We start from the raw sequence: 17,513 nt of genomic DNA, 5'->3' as shown, positions 1-17,513 counted from the left end.
CCTTTGTCTGGAGAAGACTGTGCGATACAATGCTCGCTCATTATTTATCAGCCTTTGTCCTCTGTCCTTCATTCCTGTTGAGTCCATTTAAGGGGCCAACACAGGCATTAGGGCACAGTCTTCACCAGCCAGGTGTCCTCCAGTTGGCATTGGACAGCAACTCCTATGAGGCTGGTGGGAGCTGTAGTCCAGCTATATCTGGATGGTACCAGGTTGATGAAGGCTTTTGTGCTGAATGCTCTGCCGTCAACAAAATTGGCTGCCATGTGCCTTGTTCCCTGGTGTCCACCTGGTGTCTAATAGAACTCGTGGTGCTGTGGTGTTTCGCATTTCTTCACCCCTGCTCTGCACCACTAGCTGCCAGTGGTGGAGCCCAGATAATGCAGAATGTCGTGATAACACATCACAAGGCATGTAGGTGTCAGATAAGGGGAGGAGAAGACTAAATGAGCAGCAGCCACTCTAGGTAGCAGTTCTGCATTTACCCTAGCATCTAGTTTTGACCCTCCTGTAAATTGTGAACTATCTGGCTGGGAGCAGCATCCGTTATATGTGTGTATCTTGCTGTTAAGAGACAAAAGGTTTGTACTATAGTCATACCTTGGTTCTTGAATGGCTTAGTTGCCGAACAAATCGGCTCCTGGACACTGCAAATCCATAAGTGTTCCAGTTTGCAAATGTTTTTTGGAAGCCGAATGTCTGGCGCGGCTTCCGATTGAGTGCAGGAAGCTCCTGCAGCCAATTGGAAGCCGTGCCTTGGTTTTGAATGGTTTCAGGAGTCAATCGGATTCCCAGAACAGATTAAGTTTGAGAACCAAGGTACCATTGTACTAGATGTGAATGTCAGCCATGTCAGTTGGTCATCTGAATTTTACCTTAAGCCCCCGGTGCCATTTTGCCCTGTGTACACTTCTTTTTATATGTCTTTAAATTAATCCATGCTTGCAAATGTGCGCACCCCAACATCCCTACCACAGTGAACCTATTCAGGATTGGGAAACACACCTAACTCAAAGCAACTTTGGGGCTATTTCTTGCCCCCTCCAAGCATTTGAATCCAGTCCAAATCACAGCTCATGCTCAAGTGTTTCGTTTTTCCCTCTGCTGTTTGTAGTTGGCTACACAATGAACGATCTGATATTTGAGTGGCAAGAGAAAGGAGCTGTGCAGGTTGCTGATGATTTAACCCTGCCTCAGTTCATCCTAAAGGAAGAAAAGGACTTGCGCTACTGCACAAAGCATTACAATACAGGTCAGTGGTGGACTTGCACTTTTTGCATGACCATGCTAAGCATTATAATGCATGTCAGGGATGGCCAATATACGCCAAACATTTCTCCCTAGAAATCGTCAACTGATGAGATTCTGGCTCCACACATTTTGTTCAGCATTTCTCTTTAGTGATAAACACCAACCATTCCACTTGTTCAACAAGCCATCTAATCTAATTGATAGTGTAACAAAAAATAAAATAAAAAATTCCTTCCAGTAGCACCTTAGAGACCAACTAAGTTTGTCATTGGTATGAGCTTTCGTGTGCATGCACACTTCTTCAGATCGAAGAGCTTCTTCAGATTGAAGAGCTCATACCAATGACAAACTTAGTTGGTCTCTAAGGTGCTACTGGAAGGATTTTTTGTTTGTTTGTTTTGACTACGTCAGACCAACAGGGCTACCTACCTGTAATTGATAGTGTGTTAGCAAAGTTGCTACATCGGACCAAAATTTTATTTACAGCAGCTTCTTGTTTTCGGAACACTTTAAAGGCAGAACTATGTATTACAAGAGACGAGGAACTCCCTCCCTCCTTCCTAGTAATTTGACAAGATCCCATCACTAGGCATCATTTTCTGTTGTATCACATGTTCATTGCATGCTGCTCTGGTTCCGTTCCACTGCAGCCCATCTTCCGCTAAAAGCCCTGTTTTTGGCACACTGTTTGCTGTGGCAAAATGATCTAATTGACATAATTAATTAAGTCAATTGCTTAAGTCACATTGTCATTATGCTGTTCCACCCCATTCATTTCAGTGCAAAGAAAATGCAATGCAAATGGCAGGGGTGCGGAACCCTAGTCAATAACACGTTGCTTGCAACTTGAAAGCATGAACAACATTGCATTTGCTGGGCTGGTTTCCAGTCCGAATATGGGATGAATAAGTCAACATTGTTGATTTCCAATCTTGTTTCTGTTTTCACTAGAATTCTCCAGCACCCCTAGTCATCACATTGTTAGTTTCCACACCCTCACTGCAACCTACGATGTTAGGCAAGGGTGAGGTAATACACAGCGCAGTGGTGTCATACCAACCCTGTATTATACAGAATGGTACTGGGAATCCAGGAAAAATTGCTACATTCACCTTACCCTTACCATAATCTTCCGAGCAAGTTGTACTAAGTGAGTCATGTTCCTCAATTTCTATGAGTTTACTCTAAGCAGAACTATCATTAGATGCAACCCTTGACAGTTCATAGAATCTGCAAGTAAATCTCTGAAAGGTTTTCGTAAACAAGCTCTCTCTGTATACGTGGGATGCCTCTAATTTGGGAGGTGGAGCATGCAGTTTCAATAATTCCTTCAATTCAGACATATGCAGGCTGAAGCACACACATCTATCCCCACAGGTGGGTTGCAGTTTAGTATTCCTGATAGGAAGCTGCTAAATACTTGTTGCTCTGTTGTTTGAAAGGGCAAAGAAACCCAGAAGCAAGTGAGAGCTTATGCCTACTTTGCGCTGGGAACCGACTGCCCAACACAATTTCCCAACATATGTACTAACTAGGATGTTGCAATCTGCACATCTTTCCCTCTTAGGGAAAGTGTCACCTGTGAAGCAGCCCTGAAATTGTGCCCAGGGCTGAATCTACACAGATATCTATATTTTAAAAAAACAAAACACTGTGAAAATGCTTTTTTTAAAAAATGTTGTAAAATATATGTGGAATTTGTCATTAACTCATCAGCACCATCTAGTGTCACATTTGTATAGTGCACTTAGAACATTATATTTGCAGCTATATAGCTGAATCCCAGGCCTGGGCAGGAAATGGTTATTTGAGCAGGTGACCTCTTGCCTAACAATGCTTCCTATCAAGACTCTCCCATGCCCCTGCTGGTCCCCATTAGGCTAACCTTTTCCTGGTTCATTCCTAGGCAAGTTCACCTGCATAGAAGCTCGTTTCCACCTGGAGCGGCAGATGGGCTACTACCTGATCCAGATGTACATCCCCAGTCTGCTGATTGTAATTCTCTCTTGGATCTCTTTCTGGATCAACATGGATGCTGCGCCTGCCCGAGTTGGTCTGGGCATCACTACTGTGCTCACTATGACCACGCAGAGCTCCGGTTCCCGAGCATCTTTGCCCAAGGTAACATGTCCTGTTTGAAGCAGGTAATTCAGAAATCCCTATGGGAGCAGGCAGAGCTCAGTTAGAGCATCTCTAGTTGGGTTGGTTTGCAGGGGGTGCGAAAGGCTTCTGCTGCTGCCAGTCAAAGCAGGACATAGTGGGCTGAATGGGCAAATATTCCAATCTGGTAAATGGCAGCTTCTTGTGTTCCTAAGTAGATTTTTGCAGCTAACGCCTTTCAAAACACCAGCTTGGCATATTCCTCAGCTGTTTCCCACACACCCCTAACCCCTAGCATATATAACCGGTGGATCCCTTTCACTTTCTTTTGTAAGCTTCAGTGAAAGATAAAGCGTTTAACACCAGTTAAATTAAACCAAATCATTAGTGAAATAGTGGGTGTGTGCTGGCATTGTATATCTCCAGGAGCAGATTATTTCCATATGCAGTGAAACAATGGCAAAACCCATCAGTTTTCAAATGATGTCATAAAGGTTATATTTTTTTAAGGGTATTTTGTGTATTACCGAAGTCTTTCAAGGAAGCTTTTGATAATATAATGACTATGTGGTCCTTGGAAACGAGCAAGAACAGGTTAATAATATGATAATTGCAGCATGAATTGTGAATCCAAATAAATGGAAAAAACAGAGAAGATCCTCAGATAGAGAATCAGCTAAAAAGACCATGGAATACTTAAACAGTGGTACTTATGCATTTACGGTAATTAGATTCAGAGTAGGTAAGGAACAAGAAAATAAAATTATTATTTTTGAAAGCTGTATATTTAAAATATATACATTTATAAATATATACATTTAATTGGATTATACCAGAAGATTTACTGTACAGTGGAACCTCGGTTTATGAACACCTCGGTTTACGAATTTTCGGTTTACAAACGCCGCGGACCCATCTGGAACGGATAAATTCACTTTCCATTACTTTCAATGGGAAAGTTCGCTTCAGTTTATGAATGCTTCAGTTTATGAACAGACTTCCAGAACCAATTACACCCATGCTTCGGGTTAAGTACGCTTCAGGTTGAGTACTCCACGGACCCGTCTGGAACGGATTAATCCACTTTCCATTACTTTCAATGGGAAAGTTCGCTTCAGTTTATGAACACTTCAGTTTATGAACAGACTTCCGGAACCAATTGTGTTCATAAACCGAGGTACCACTGTAGTCCTAGAAGAAAATATATAATATTAATGACTTCAAGTTTAGTGATTAACACATTATATATTGGTTATCACCATTTCATGGTCTTGTTTTCTCCCCTGTTAAACTGTCCTTATGAATTGCAGCTTGTGAATTAACTGTCTAAAATTATTAGTATGGATTAATTAACTAATGGTAATCATAATAATAAAAAGAAGATGTTAAAGCAGAACTAATTTAACTCTTGTTGACAGTAGCCAGCCAGGTAATAGCTACAGTTCAGGTTTAATGGATCCTATTGAAAGTATCATTTCTTGGGGCTGAACTAAACCTTGCTTGCAAATGCATGTAATAAAACCTGTTTGAAAGAAAAGCTGATCTGGGGAGAGAGTCTTTTTCTCTCGTTGCACCATACACCCACAATTGCACCAAATGTTCCAAATGCATCTTTACCTTCCTAGATGTGAAATTCTGTGGGGAGGAAAGCAGCTGGTGGAAGGGGGCGCAATTTAGAGCAGAGAAATTATCAGAGCAGGATTAAGCACTCCCTCCTCTTTGGCTTCTCTGCTCCAAATCATCCCCTTCTGAAGAGTCTTTTTTTTCCAAGGAAAAAAAAAAGTCCGTTGGGATTTTGCTTCACCCAAATATGTGTAGTGATCAAATGAGCTGCGATGAAGCACCTTGAAATTAAGTGATGCCCTTACAATGACTGAGTTACAGGGCAAAGTGAAGAGTGATCAGAGAAGTAACATTCAGCATGGGACTTTTAATTCTGATTGGTTTAAGGGAATATATATAAGATCACTGAAGCTGACTGGGTTTGTCCATTCCTTTGCTAGGAAGACCATCTGGAGAAAGAAAGAAAGAAAGAAAGAGTCATCTAAGTTTCCTAGAGAAATAAAGACAATAATTTACAAAGACACAAAATACATTTTAAAATAGCAAAACGTAATTCACATGAATGAGGGTTGAATGAGGAGTCAGTGCATTAGCTAGAAACAGCACCGTCTTCTTAGGGAAAGTCATGGTTCTCTCGTGAGAAATCTCACCATCATTATAGGCTCGAGATTCTAGCCTCCTATTAGATTCCTGCTTCCACCCAGACATACTGTAAATAACTGTCTGGCTCATTGTTTATTATCTATTTAGTGCCATCCATCATATCCCAAGACAAATTTAGGAGACACCAGCACGATCCCCTATAGCCTGTTTCGGGGGCCTAATCCGGCCCACCAGTCGGTTTAATCCAGCCCCTGTGGCAGTTTATTTCTTGGGGTAATAACCCCAGGAACAACTTCAATCCAATAAAAAAGGTCAACAACTTTGGTTGACCCTCAGGCATGTACACATCATCAAATCTGGCCCTCTTTGAAAAAAGTTTGGACACCCCTGCCCTATAGCTTCACTTCCTTTTGACCCTGAGTTCAATAAAGAAGGGCAGATAGGCTATTATGATCCATGAGTACCCCACGGTCTAAAAATTGGATAAAAGATAAAAATCCTTTCAATAGGTTCAACAGCATATGAGGCATGTAAGACCACCGTTATGTACAATATAGCATGTACAAATCAGTCGCTCTCTTTCAAGCAGGACTGATGAGAGAAGAATAATTGAAGGACCTAACATTGGTAGCTCAGCAGTAGCAGTAGAGCAGAGGCGGCCAACTTCCAAGAGACTGCGATCTACTCACAGAGTTAAAAACTCGCAGTGAGTTCAGGTCAAAATTGTTGAGCTTTTTTTAGGAAGGAAATCCCTGTTTTGGGGGGTTCACGTAAAAGTTGTTGAGCTTCTTTAGGAAGGAGGAAAGTGACATTGAGCATTTTTTTAGGAAGGAAAGCCCGGTTTGGTGGTTTGGTGGTTCGGGTCATTTTAGGGGTGCAGGGCAAAGGTGTTGAGGTTTTTTTAGGGGAGCCAAAGTTTTTTAGCTTCTTTGGGGGGAGCCACTGATCTACCAGTGATCTACCACAGATGTCCAGTGATCTACCAGTAGATAACGATCTACCTGTTGTACATGCCTGCAGTAGAGCATCAGTATTGCATGCAGAAGATTCCCAGGATCCCAGGCCCACCAAGGGAGATAACAGAGGAAAGGCAGGTAGTGGAACGAGGAGGAGACATGGGAAGAATATTTGGCTATTTCAACATCTGTGCCATTAAGTGACTGGTTACACAGGTTGCCAGTCTGTATGCATGGCTGAGCATAGCTGCCAAGTTTTCCCTTTTCTCGCGAGGAAGCCTATTCAGCATAAGGGAAAATCCCTTAAAAAAAGGGATAACTTGGCAGCTATGTGGCTGAGATGTTACATATTAGGATCCTAATGAGTGGGTAAAGGGCTTTAACCCATTACTCCTCCCTATGGACCTGATCCAGATTATAGGAGGGCATATCTGCAATTTGCATAGGGGGAGGAGTTTCCAGAAAATCGAACGGAGCGGTCCAATGCAAATTGCAACAGGAGCAACAGAGGTCTGTATTATGGAAGGTCTTGAAAGATTAAAGCCCCCAACCCATTCCTTAGACTAGAGTCTCAATCCAGATTCACCTCCCCACACACACACACAACTGATTATTAGTCCTTTTTTTAAAAAAAAAACCTTCCTACACTTAAAGGCAAAGCTATGTGGTTAGCAGAATGTGTAGCTTGGCCTTTAGTTGTACTAGGGAATGGGTACTTGGGAAAATGAATCAACAAATATTGGGAAAGTTGAAAGTGGTTGGATATTTATGCTAGCTTTGGCCCTCCCTCAAGCAGAGAGTGATGCAACTGAACCACCCCGTCTGGCTAACTTGGAGCAGACTTTGCTAGGCTTGCCAGTCTACCTGGCTGGAGAGCACCTGGCTCCAGTTGCGAACCTCATCCTCTCTTCTCCCCCAGGTGTCCTACGTGAAGGCCATTGATATATGGATGGCTGTGTGCTTGCTGTTTGTCTTCTCGGCTCTGCTGGAGTATGCCGCTGTCAACTTTGTGTCCCGGCAGCACAAGGAGCTGCTCAGGTTCAGAAGGAGAAGGCGGCACCATAAGGTAAGTGATACGCGAGCCGACACAGCCGTGTAGAAGAGCACAGCTGAAATGGACAGGTCCTGGGGCAAGGCTGGCCTGATCATGAATGGACACTGGAAACCATTTCATTCGGGCAGGGAAGATTGGAGCACATCAGCGATGAGCCAATGAGACGAGCCCAGCAGCAATATTTGAAAGGGAGATGTGCGTATCATTTGGAAGGGGCCAGGAGCTACAGCCAATCAATGCTCTCTGGTGCACGGTGGACAGATGTAGTCATCTATTTCACTCCATCTCCCATCAGTTCCAGCCAGCATGGCCAAAGATGGCAGAAGCTGTAGCCCAAAGACTTCCGAGGGGCCCTGGTTTACAGGCAAACACCTTCCCTTCAAATGCTGTGCTGCGCGCCGAAGGTCACCATCATTGGCATTTTAAACCTGCCCTCTGTGTAAAGGGTGAAACTCGGCCCATAATGTGTTATATTAAGGTGGCTTGAGAGAAGCATTTGAGAATGGATGGGAAACTACCAAAACAGAAGGCCAATGCAGTAGTTGCTTCTCTGACATTCAGCTTGCTCTCCCAGTTTTGCAAAAAGTTAACTCTACCGATTCAAAGAGCCTGTGCCTGTAACTGAAGCTCTCCCGGTCATGCTGTCCACATTGCTTCACGTGCCGCGATATCATTCATGGGTCCATGCTGCTTTCTTTAGCTGGGTTGGGAGGCAAGGAACAGTCTTAGAACTGCACTGCTGAAGTAGCCAGTTTCCAATATAAAGGTAAGTAGAGCAAACTCTCTCACCAGTCAATCATAGAATTGTTTGTCGAATCATAGAATTGTAGAATTGGAAGGGACCCCCCCCACAAGGGTCATCCAGTCCAACCCTCTACAGTACAGGGATCTCAACTACAGCATTCCACAACAGATGACCATCCAACCTCTGCTTCAAAACCTCCAAGGAAGGAGGGTTTTTAAGCAGTTTGACTGGCCATCTGTAATGATGCTAAACTGTATGGATGCACTTTGTCAGTGACTGGCCTTAAGCTGAGTAAGGTGAACTTGGTAGGCCTCCTTGTGCCTCCCCGACTCTGAACCTGCCTACTCCAAAGAAGTGTTTTGATGGGGCAAGACATTTTTGAGACAAAAAACAGCAAGTGGTGTCTACAACAGAAAATTGCAGTATATCCCCAGCCCTTAGCATGCTCTTGTTCAGGGTTCCAACCAGCTTGAAACAGGTGCTTTGTAGTCTTGTTCAGGCTTTACCGGAGAGGGTTGCAGGGGAGGTGAAAGAAAAAGGATTGGATTTAGACCTCTTCTTTTGGCTTCATAGAAGCTAGAGCTGTGTGCGGAGCTTCCTCTTTATATTGTCATTAGCCCTTGGGCTCTGGTAACTTGCAGGAAAGGGTTGTAACTCAGTAGCAGAGCACCTGCTTTACACAGAGACGATTCAATCCCCAGCATCTATAAGCAGGGCCTGGAACATTCCCTGCCTGAGATTCCACAGAACTGCTGCTAGGCAGTGCAGATACTACTGAGCTAGCTAGAGACTCCGGCGGATTGAGCAGAGGAAACAAAGAGTGGCTTCAACAATCAAGAAGCCAGATGGGCTGATCCACCTGGGAAGGTAGCCCATCTAGAATAAGGAAAACTCTGATACTAAATCTCCATTGCCTTGTGTCCATACTCATTTATGAGAAGGGCTTCCCATGGGGAAGACATCTTTCGGGACATCTTTGGCAAAAGAAAAGACTATGGAGTAAACCCTACACAAATCTGGAGTATAGTCCCTAAGACTGTTGGATGGCATCTCATACTCCTCCTTCTGGCAACTCCTGCAGCCAAGATGGTGCCAGATATATTGCTCTGCTTTCCTTTGGTCCACATCAGCGAAGCCAAGATAGGGGTCTTGTTGTCTGGGCAGCCCAGGACCTCCATACACACTGCCCAGACTTGCGCCCTGGAGAGGTCACTTCAGTGCCACTAACACAACAAAGGCAACACAGGAGGCAGCAGTTATGGGTTACCAGTCTCTGCAGCTACAGCAGGCGCTGTGATTCTCTAGTTGTTTTTCTTTGCCAACACTGGACTAAGGGTGTGACTCTCAACATAAGGCAGCTTCTTGGCATGTTCCTGCTACCACTCCAGCCACTTGCTCTTTGCCTGCCTCACTCATGGTGGGTTTGTGAGGGTGACTTCATAACAGCCCAAAGCAAATGGAGAAGAGGGAATAAATATCCCACTGAGCAGCTGGAAAAGAGTGACAATCTACTATTTTGCCACAAAAATTCTGTGAAGGTACTTTGTTTCTTCTTTTTTGTGGTGGCTTGTTGCCTTTCTGCAGAGGGGGAAAGGTTGGCTGGCACTACAAAAGAGAAAGGGAAAAAAGAGGCTAGCCTGAAAATGATACTGAGAAATAAAGGGAACTTGTAATGAAAAGGAAAATTGAACAATGTTATTTTTCTGGTAAGGCAACATCTCTCAAAAATAATTCAACCATTCTTCTTCCTCGAGAAATATTTCAATCAAAATGCATAGGGACAATTAATTAATTAATTAATTAATTCAATTAATTAGAGTTATCATTTCATTAAAGTTCTGTTACCTTTCATCACCATCTTGAGGCTTGCCTCCTTTCTTTTCTTTTCTTTTCTTCCTTTTCCTTTCCCTCTTTCTTCTTTCTGAATAAGGTGTAGATTTAATATCAGTCTGTACACCTGGTCTCCTGAATCTTGTGCGAGAATTAGCACTAGCAGTGGAGCGCTGGACATGGAGGGCGGGCAGGGGGGTGAGAGAGGAAGCAGTTGAACCAGATCTCCTGACGTGCTTTTTCTTTGAAAAATATCAAAACTGGCTGGTGGGATGACTAGGTGTGTGGGAGTTTAATATTACAATGGGCTTCAATTTTACCTTCCCAAATGTAAATATACCCACCATTTCCACATAGACTTTTCTAAGTCCTTAGAGTTCAGCTTCTAACCCCATGAGTTTCAGAAGTCTATCTTTGTGGTACGGCTAAAATGCAGAATGTGACTCCTGGGATACAGATAAGTTTCTTGCTTCGCATTGCTGCCACCTGCTGGCCAGAGCAAGGTTTTATTCTTTTTTATTTATTTTTTAAAATGGAAAGATAGGCAGACAGTACATTTAAAAAAAAACCACCTTTGAAAAGCCCCCAAGTCATCTTGAGGTTAAAAGACTGCCTCCCGTCCCAATTCTTAACTCGCCCCTTCTCTTTTAACTGGGTGGTAATTTTCAACGCTTCATCTATCACGTAAATTAAAGTAGCAAAATCCATTTAATAACTTGATAACCCACATTTGCCTGTGTCACCATAATCTAAATCTGCCTATTAAATAAATTGGAATCTCCCTTTATAGTTTAGTGCCAAAACTGTAGGAATAATAGTTCTATGAACTCCTGACTTCCTTTTATCTTGGTTCTAATTGAGGACAAATATTATGCATGCATGGAAATTCCCCAGGGGGGGAAGTAGCATACAGATCTATTAAAGTACTTGAAAGCAGGCAGCAACTACACACAGTGCAGAACACTGCCTAGCACTGAGAGCAGCTGTTCTCGGCAGGCTGATGCTGTGATCTTTCCTATCTCTCTCCTTTTATCCATTAAACCAGCATTAGATCACCTCCCCTTTTCTATCTTTCCCCGGGGAAGAAGGATGAGAGGGGAAGAAAGGGAGGTTTTCTTAGAACCCTGGGAATATTTTTTCATCAGGATACATTCTTTGGGCCATCTGGATGTTGAATGCCAGCATGGTTAAGCAACAGGATCAAGGAGGCCACAAAGCACAAGAATGATTCATTTGAAGAAGAAGAAGAAAAAAGGAAATCTTGACAAACCTACTGAAACAATAAAAAGTGCCAAAAACCTGCAAGCCAAATGCAAAGATACAATGAGCTGGGATAGCGCGGTAGAGCATGAGACTCTTAATCCCAGGGTCATGGGTTGAAGCCCAAAGTTGAGCAAAAAGAGGGTTGGACTAAATGACCCTTGTGCTACCTTCCAAGTCTGTGATTCTAAGGCAAGCCAATAATAAAAATTGTCAATGATATAAAGCTGTTAATGTTTTTTTAAAAAAATGAAAACAAGAAATGAGCCCAGGAGGGAGCAAAACTTCCAGATAACAAAGGTGAAAAGACAGGGACATTTCAGAGATTTTCTTCCCTCGCCAAAAGCTTTTCCAAAGAGATTTTCTTCCCTCACCAAACGGTGTTGGACTTTTTAATCATCTTGTACAGCAGTTCCCTTTGCTTTTGAAACCCAGACTTTCCAAAGCACTTTGTGTTATTTCTGCACATGGGAGTGAAGGGAGTCTGGAAAAAGTATATATATATATAAAACTCAACAGGATAACTCTTTGAATACCACCTTTAGAACATTTCACAGCTGAGAAAGTGTACTGTAAACATCAAAACCAGCGTCTTGCATTGTGCCAGTTCAAGGTGTGAAATGAGACAGTGTGAACAGAGAACAGGTAGCTCTTTTGGTGTTGATTCTAGAGAGCCAGTGCTATTCCCAGGGAGAGGGGGGGAGGAAAGGGAAACAGGGATGATGCGCTTACAGATCCAACCTGCTCCTGAGACTAAACAGTTCCATAGGTAAGTCATATGCCTGGCAGCGAACTCCAGGTGAAGCAAAACTTCATTCAGTATTATTTGCTCAGATTTGCCAAAGCGCTCTCAACTCCATTCATACTTCCTTGCTGTGAACTTGTGGCGGTACAATTCATCCATACCATGCAAGGCCGCTCTTAAAAGATACTCTGCAAAGAAAGGAAAAGGAAAAGCCATGCATAGGGAACTTGGTCTAAATCAAAGTCCATAGGTTAAGTGATGGCAATTAAACTGGATGTCCTACTCTGTGTGTACTGATATTTAAGAAAGCTAGAAAAACAGAAGCTTCTATATGCTAATATCTAGGCCAGGAGCTCGTGGAATTGCTAAATGACCTTTGTGTTCAGAGCATCATCACAGCTGCTTCATATTCTGAATTAAAGGCCATCAGTTATTTGGCTTCTTTTCCTGGCCCTGACAAGACTTCTTATTTATTTAATCAATTTGCTGTATTGGCCCAAATGTAAGCTGCACCCGAATATAAGCCACTCCCTTAAAATTCTGCAGGCACTCATGCCCGTTCCATTTTATCGGATGTCTGTTTCAGCAGCGATATCGTAAAAGCCAAGTTTTGTAAGGTCACAAATTTAAGCCGCACTTTAACTTTTAACGGTCGGAGTTGGGGGGAGCGGGGAGTGAGGCTTATATTCAGGCCAATACAGTATTAAATTCATCTGAGGAGCACAGGGCAGTTTAAAGTATAACATATATTCATACATCCCATAGGTGATGTCTCACTATCTTTAATTTTTTTTATTTATTATATTTTTAAACTAACTCTTTCGAAAATAGGCAGGTCAGTCTGAATGTAGCCTTTCTCTAGCTCATAGAAGCATAAAATATTCTTTATTGGGTTCTTAAGTATTGTGAGGATGCCGTGAGCCCTACTCACATTCCCACACACCGGCAGGACCCAGTCCCAGAATCCCTTGCGGTGACTGTTAGCCCAGTTTGAGCCTGTAGCTGTGCCTCTATGACCTTGAGAGATCTCTGCAAGAGACTGAGGGAGGGAACAAGAGTGGAAAGGGAAAGCCCCAAAGAGACAGAGAGGAGCATCGGCCATCAAAACTGATGCTGTACGCAGGTATCTTTTAAAGGACGAGCCTTTTCTGCTCAAAGTCCATGTAACTCCGTAGAAATCCACATGGAACAACTCTTGCTATATGAGTTACATGGAGCCCACTCCTTCTGGGCAAGCCGAGAATAAAGAAGGTATGGATGGGGAGGAGGGGCAGAAGCAAAACAGGGGATATCTTGTTGAGGACAAGGAACAGTTCCTGAAGGAAAGGCAGGTCAACCCACTTTCCAATGGATCCCCTGCTTTGCATCTGTGCGTTTTACTGCACCCATCTATAAGGCTGGTCTCTCCAAGAGGGGGTTGCCTAACTTGAGCAAGGCCTGACAAGAGGGAACCTGTCCCCAGGGACTTTGAAGCTATGGTAGGAGAGCCTTATAGCAAGGGTGCACGGTCTATATCTTATTTGTAAGTAGAGCCCTATGTTTAATATATTTCAGGAGGACGACACCGGAGAAGGCAGGTTCAACTTTTCGGCCTACGGGATGGGGCCCGCCTGCCTTCAGGCCAAGGACGGCATCTCAGTCAAGGGAGCCAATAACAACAACACGGCCAACCCAGCGCCGCCCCCTTCAAAGTCCGACGCCGAGATGCGCAAGCTCTTCGTCCAGCGGGCCAAGAAGATAGATAAGATCTCGCGGATTGGCTTCCCCATGGCTTTCCTCATCTTCAACATTTTCTACTGGATCATCTACAAGATCGTCCGAAGGGAAGATGTCCACAAGCCATGAGCTGGGGAGCAAGGTTCGTAGGTGGAATTCCAAGAAGATGAGGATGGATGGTGGTTCAAGGCAAGACAGGTGGCTACTCTATACACACTACGTGCAATAGCAATGCAGTGATGCATGAATTTAAGAATGTGGCAATATCTATTTTAAAAAAAAACAAAGGGGGTGACTTTTAAAACAAAATATATGAACTGAGGAATATTACGGGGGGTGGGCAGTGGGAAGAAAGCTTTCGAAAACTTGAGTGGGGTAAGATTACGGGAGGGGCAAGTTGTTTTGCAGCACTGGGAAGTTTAGGGTTGCTACGGCGGCAGTCCAAGCAGTGTAATATATTAAATATATATTCATGCTTAATTATAATGCAAAAATAAATCCTTTTTTTAGCCTATTAACAGCTTAGATTCTAAAGCCGATGGAATGATTCATGATTCCATGTGCAAAGAGGATTGCAATTACGCTTAAACCAGACTCTTGCTCTGTAAGGCCATACCAGTTTCTAAGCAAGCACGCAAAAAAAAAAATGCAAAACAAAAAAACAAAAAAGACAAGCAAAAGAGAAAAAAAAAGTCATATACTGTATACTGCCCCATGTTGTTCGTGTATGGTTTGAAGATGGAATGAGTTGGGCCAGGGGATTTTTTTAAGAAAAGAAAAGGAAGGGAGAGTCGGGGTCCACTAGAGATTAAGGGGTGCCAAAGTTGCATATTAGAAAGCAATCATTTTATGATCCAAGAAAAAGGAACATATATTATATAGATATATATTGATAGCTAGATAACAGTCCTATATCCTTTTCAGAGAGTGGTGCAAATCCATGGCATTGAATTTAAAATTGTAACTTACATCCTTGAACATCCTTTTGGAGATGTGTCCGTAGATTTCAGTGAGAATCTGGTTGCGCCTTCAATTCTTAAATTGCAAGAGGTAGGAGTTGTGTTTTGGGGACAAAGACACTCAGACACAACTCATACCTTCAGTGAGATTCACCTCAGTGTGATCATGGAGTCATGATGCCATGTGGTTTTTCAAAAACAAAAACCCATTAATATTTGAGATGCTCACCATGTTTCTTTAAATAACAAAAGCAAATTGTTACTGTGAAAAGCTAAGGCTTTAAAATGGACCCACTTAAGGAAGGTATTCTGCACTACAGGAAAGAAGGTGTGTGTGTGTGTGTGGTGTGTGTGTGCAAATAGAAGTAACAGAAAATTAATTTTAATCGGTAAACCTGGGGTGGGCTTTGGGAAAGAATGATATATATCTTTACAGAAAAGATGACCATTATTTTTTGACATTTCATAGCATTAGTAAATTTCCAGTGGGATTGCTAGCCCAACTATATTTTTGTAACTCTCTTTGGTGCTGCATTTAGCTTTCATGGCTAGCAAGACACGAACGAGATTTCCATTTGTGCATTTCTTCTCCCTCCCCCTGTATGGCTTCCATTGCTGCTATGTTGCAGAGAAGAAGAAATGGCTATGCACATTTATATGGACTGGGGGGGGGTGACCAGCTCCACAGGGGAAGTTAAAACTGGCAGTGAGGAGCCCTTTGGGGCAGCGGGATGTTTAGTCACTGTTTGGGGTGAGGATGGGTGAAAGAGAAAAGGAAGTGTCCTTCAGTACGATCTTCCAGACACAAGCTTACTGCTTTTGGATTAATTTCCCCCTTTTTTGCACTTTAGAAAGTTAACATGAAAAAAAGATTTAGTGAGCAGGTTCAGCGGGACAATCAATTTGCATTCAGTGTGGGCCCTGTAGTGGCAAAGAACAATAGCCCAAACCAGGGGGGTTCCCCACCTTTCAATTGCTGTAGTAGACAACGCCAGTCTCTTTCTTGCATTGATGTCCCCTGTAGCAAATGCATAAAGCATGGCTGTCATTGACACATATGCGCAACTTGGATCCAGCAAGGGTTCACTGATGTGCTCAAATGTGCAGACACTCTATGTTTGCTGTGGGGAAACTCCAGCGCAAGGCTTGTTTTCCCCACAGCTAACCCAACACATGGAACTGCTCCTAGAGGAATGTTCCACACAGGGTCAAGTCTGCCACACTCGGGATGTGCAAGAAAGAGCTATGAGTAGTGCACAAGTAAAGCATAGCTTTATTAAAGCATAGATGAAATTGCTGAGAAATTACAGCCTTTACCCAGAAAGCTCCTTCCCATAACCATATATTGTTGTGGGGCTGGAAGAGGTCATGATGTGGCACAATCAAGCTCTTTGTCTTGTCTTCTTTTTTCTCATGGCAAAGGCAAAATGGGGTGAGGAAGACCCGCTGATGCCCTCTTGCTCAAAGAGCAATTAAAAGCTGGAATGGGCACTGTGGCTTGAAAGTGTCTGGTGGGAAATGCCGTTCTATGCAGGAGGGGTAGATTATAAAGAAAAGCCAGGGCATTTGCAGGCCTCCCTGAAAGCTTGGGGGCAGGCTGTTCTTTCCTTCCTCTTCATTCAGAAAGCTGTCTTCCCAAAGAAAGCATGTACCCAAACATAAGCATGTCCCTTTGAAATCCAAAGCATTATAGCTAAGCTGTTGTTACCATGCAAAGGGCTGCACTCAGAATCTTGTGTAGAGCCCACAATTGCCGCTGGGGTTGAGCTTGCTTGCTGAATCTGCTGCAGCACAAATGGTAGCCCGTTGCACAAGCTCTGGGCTCAGGAAGCCCTCTCGCCACCTGGTTGTAGTCTGGAGTCAGTGTGCAGATGGAGGAGTTCTCCTTCCTCTCTCTGAGACGTGCAACACAAACACAAAATCCCTTGGTGCCTCTCCCACTGTTCATTCTTTCTCATGTGAATGGGAGTCGATGTTCACCTTGGCACAGACGCTACAAACCAAGACACATTAAGCAATGGCTTTTGCACGGCTACCTGCCTGCTCTCCCTTCAGACTTGCTTGACTGGGTTTCTCTTTACCGAGCCAATTTTTCTCAGGTGTGACTCTGATGGTTTGACGGGAGGTCAAAGCATGGCTAAATCCTATTCTTTGACTAGTCATTAGCTTTTCTGTAGAGTTCTGCCACTCCACCCGACTCCTTGCATTTATTTTGGGCGTGGTGGGGTACTTAAGCATGTTGCTTCCTTTTCACAGACCTATTTCATTTTGTAAAATCTCTGTGCATGCCAAACCTCCCCTGATAAGGATGGCATTTCTTTCTTTTTTCTTTCTTTTGAAGCGGCTCCCTTGTCTGTGTAAGCAACTTCAGCATTCTAGACCAAAAGACTTTCTGAATGTCACTCATGCAAATGCCCTTGGATTATTAGCAACACATTGTGCAAGGCATCCTGTTTCAATATAGCCAAAGCTAGGGGTAAGGGAGCAATTCAGTTCAGTTCACATCTCAAAGAGGACCTACCCAATTCACACTTCCCAGAGCATTACTCATGCCATAGAAACCTACTCCCAGGGGCTGTGGGGGCTTTGGCCCCCAAAATAAAATATTTGAGGGGACTGGGGAGCCCCAAAGTTGATGGGCATTCCCATTCAAATAGTGTGTGTGCACTGCATCATGTGATCTATTATGCAGGGTGGGGCTTACCTGGGCCCCCACAATATTTTATTCGAG

The 17,513-nt window shown here is 43.4% G+C and overlaps 1 protein-coding gene across 2 annotated transcripts in view; it reads left to right on the top strand.

The window, feature by feature from the left end:
* GLRA1 (glycine receptor alpha 1) overlaps positions 1-14,459 on the top strand; it is an 87,481-nt gene extending 73,022 nt beyond the window's left edge. The window contains exons 6-9 of one of the 2 annotated variants that reach the window (XM_035105715.3): positions 1,115-1,252; positions 3,158-3,372; positions 7,393-7,539; positions 13,662-14,459. In XM_035105715.3, coding sequence (XP_034961606.1) covers positions 1,115-1,252; positions 3,158-3,372; positions 7,393-7,539; positions 13,662-13,952 — 791 coding nt within the window. In that variant the 3' untranslated portion in view covers positions 13,953-14,459. Of the gene's footprint in view, positions 1-1,114; positions 1,253-3,157; positions 3,373-7,392; positions 7,540-13,637 lie in introns of both variants that reach the window. The other variant, XM_088662025.1, reaches the window with a different exon arrangement.
* The last annotated feature ends 3,054 nt before the right edge of the window (positions 14,460-17,513 follow it).

Source organism: Zootoca vivipara, chromosome 2 (genome assembly GCF_965207765.1).
Source record: "Zootoca vivipara chromosome 2, rZooViv2.hap1.1, whole genome shotgun sequence".
Taxonomy (NCBI): Eukaryota; Metazoa; Chordata; class Lepidosauria; order Squamata; family Lacertidae; genus Zootoca; species Zootoca vivipara.
Note: the sequence above shows the minus strand (reverse complement) of the source record. Positions and strands in the feature narration are given on the sequence as shown.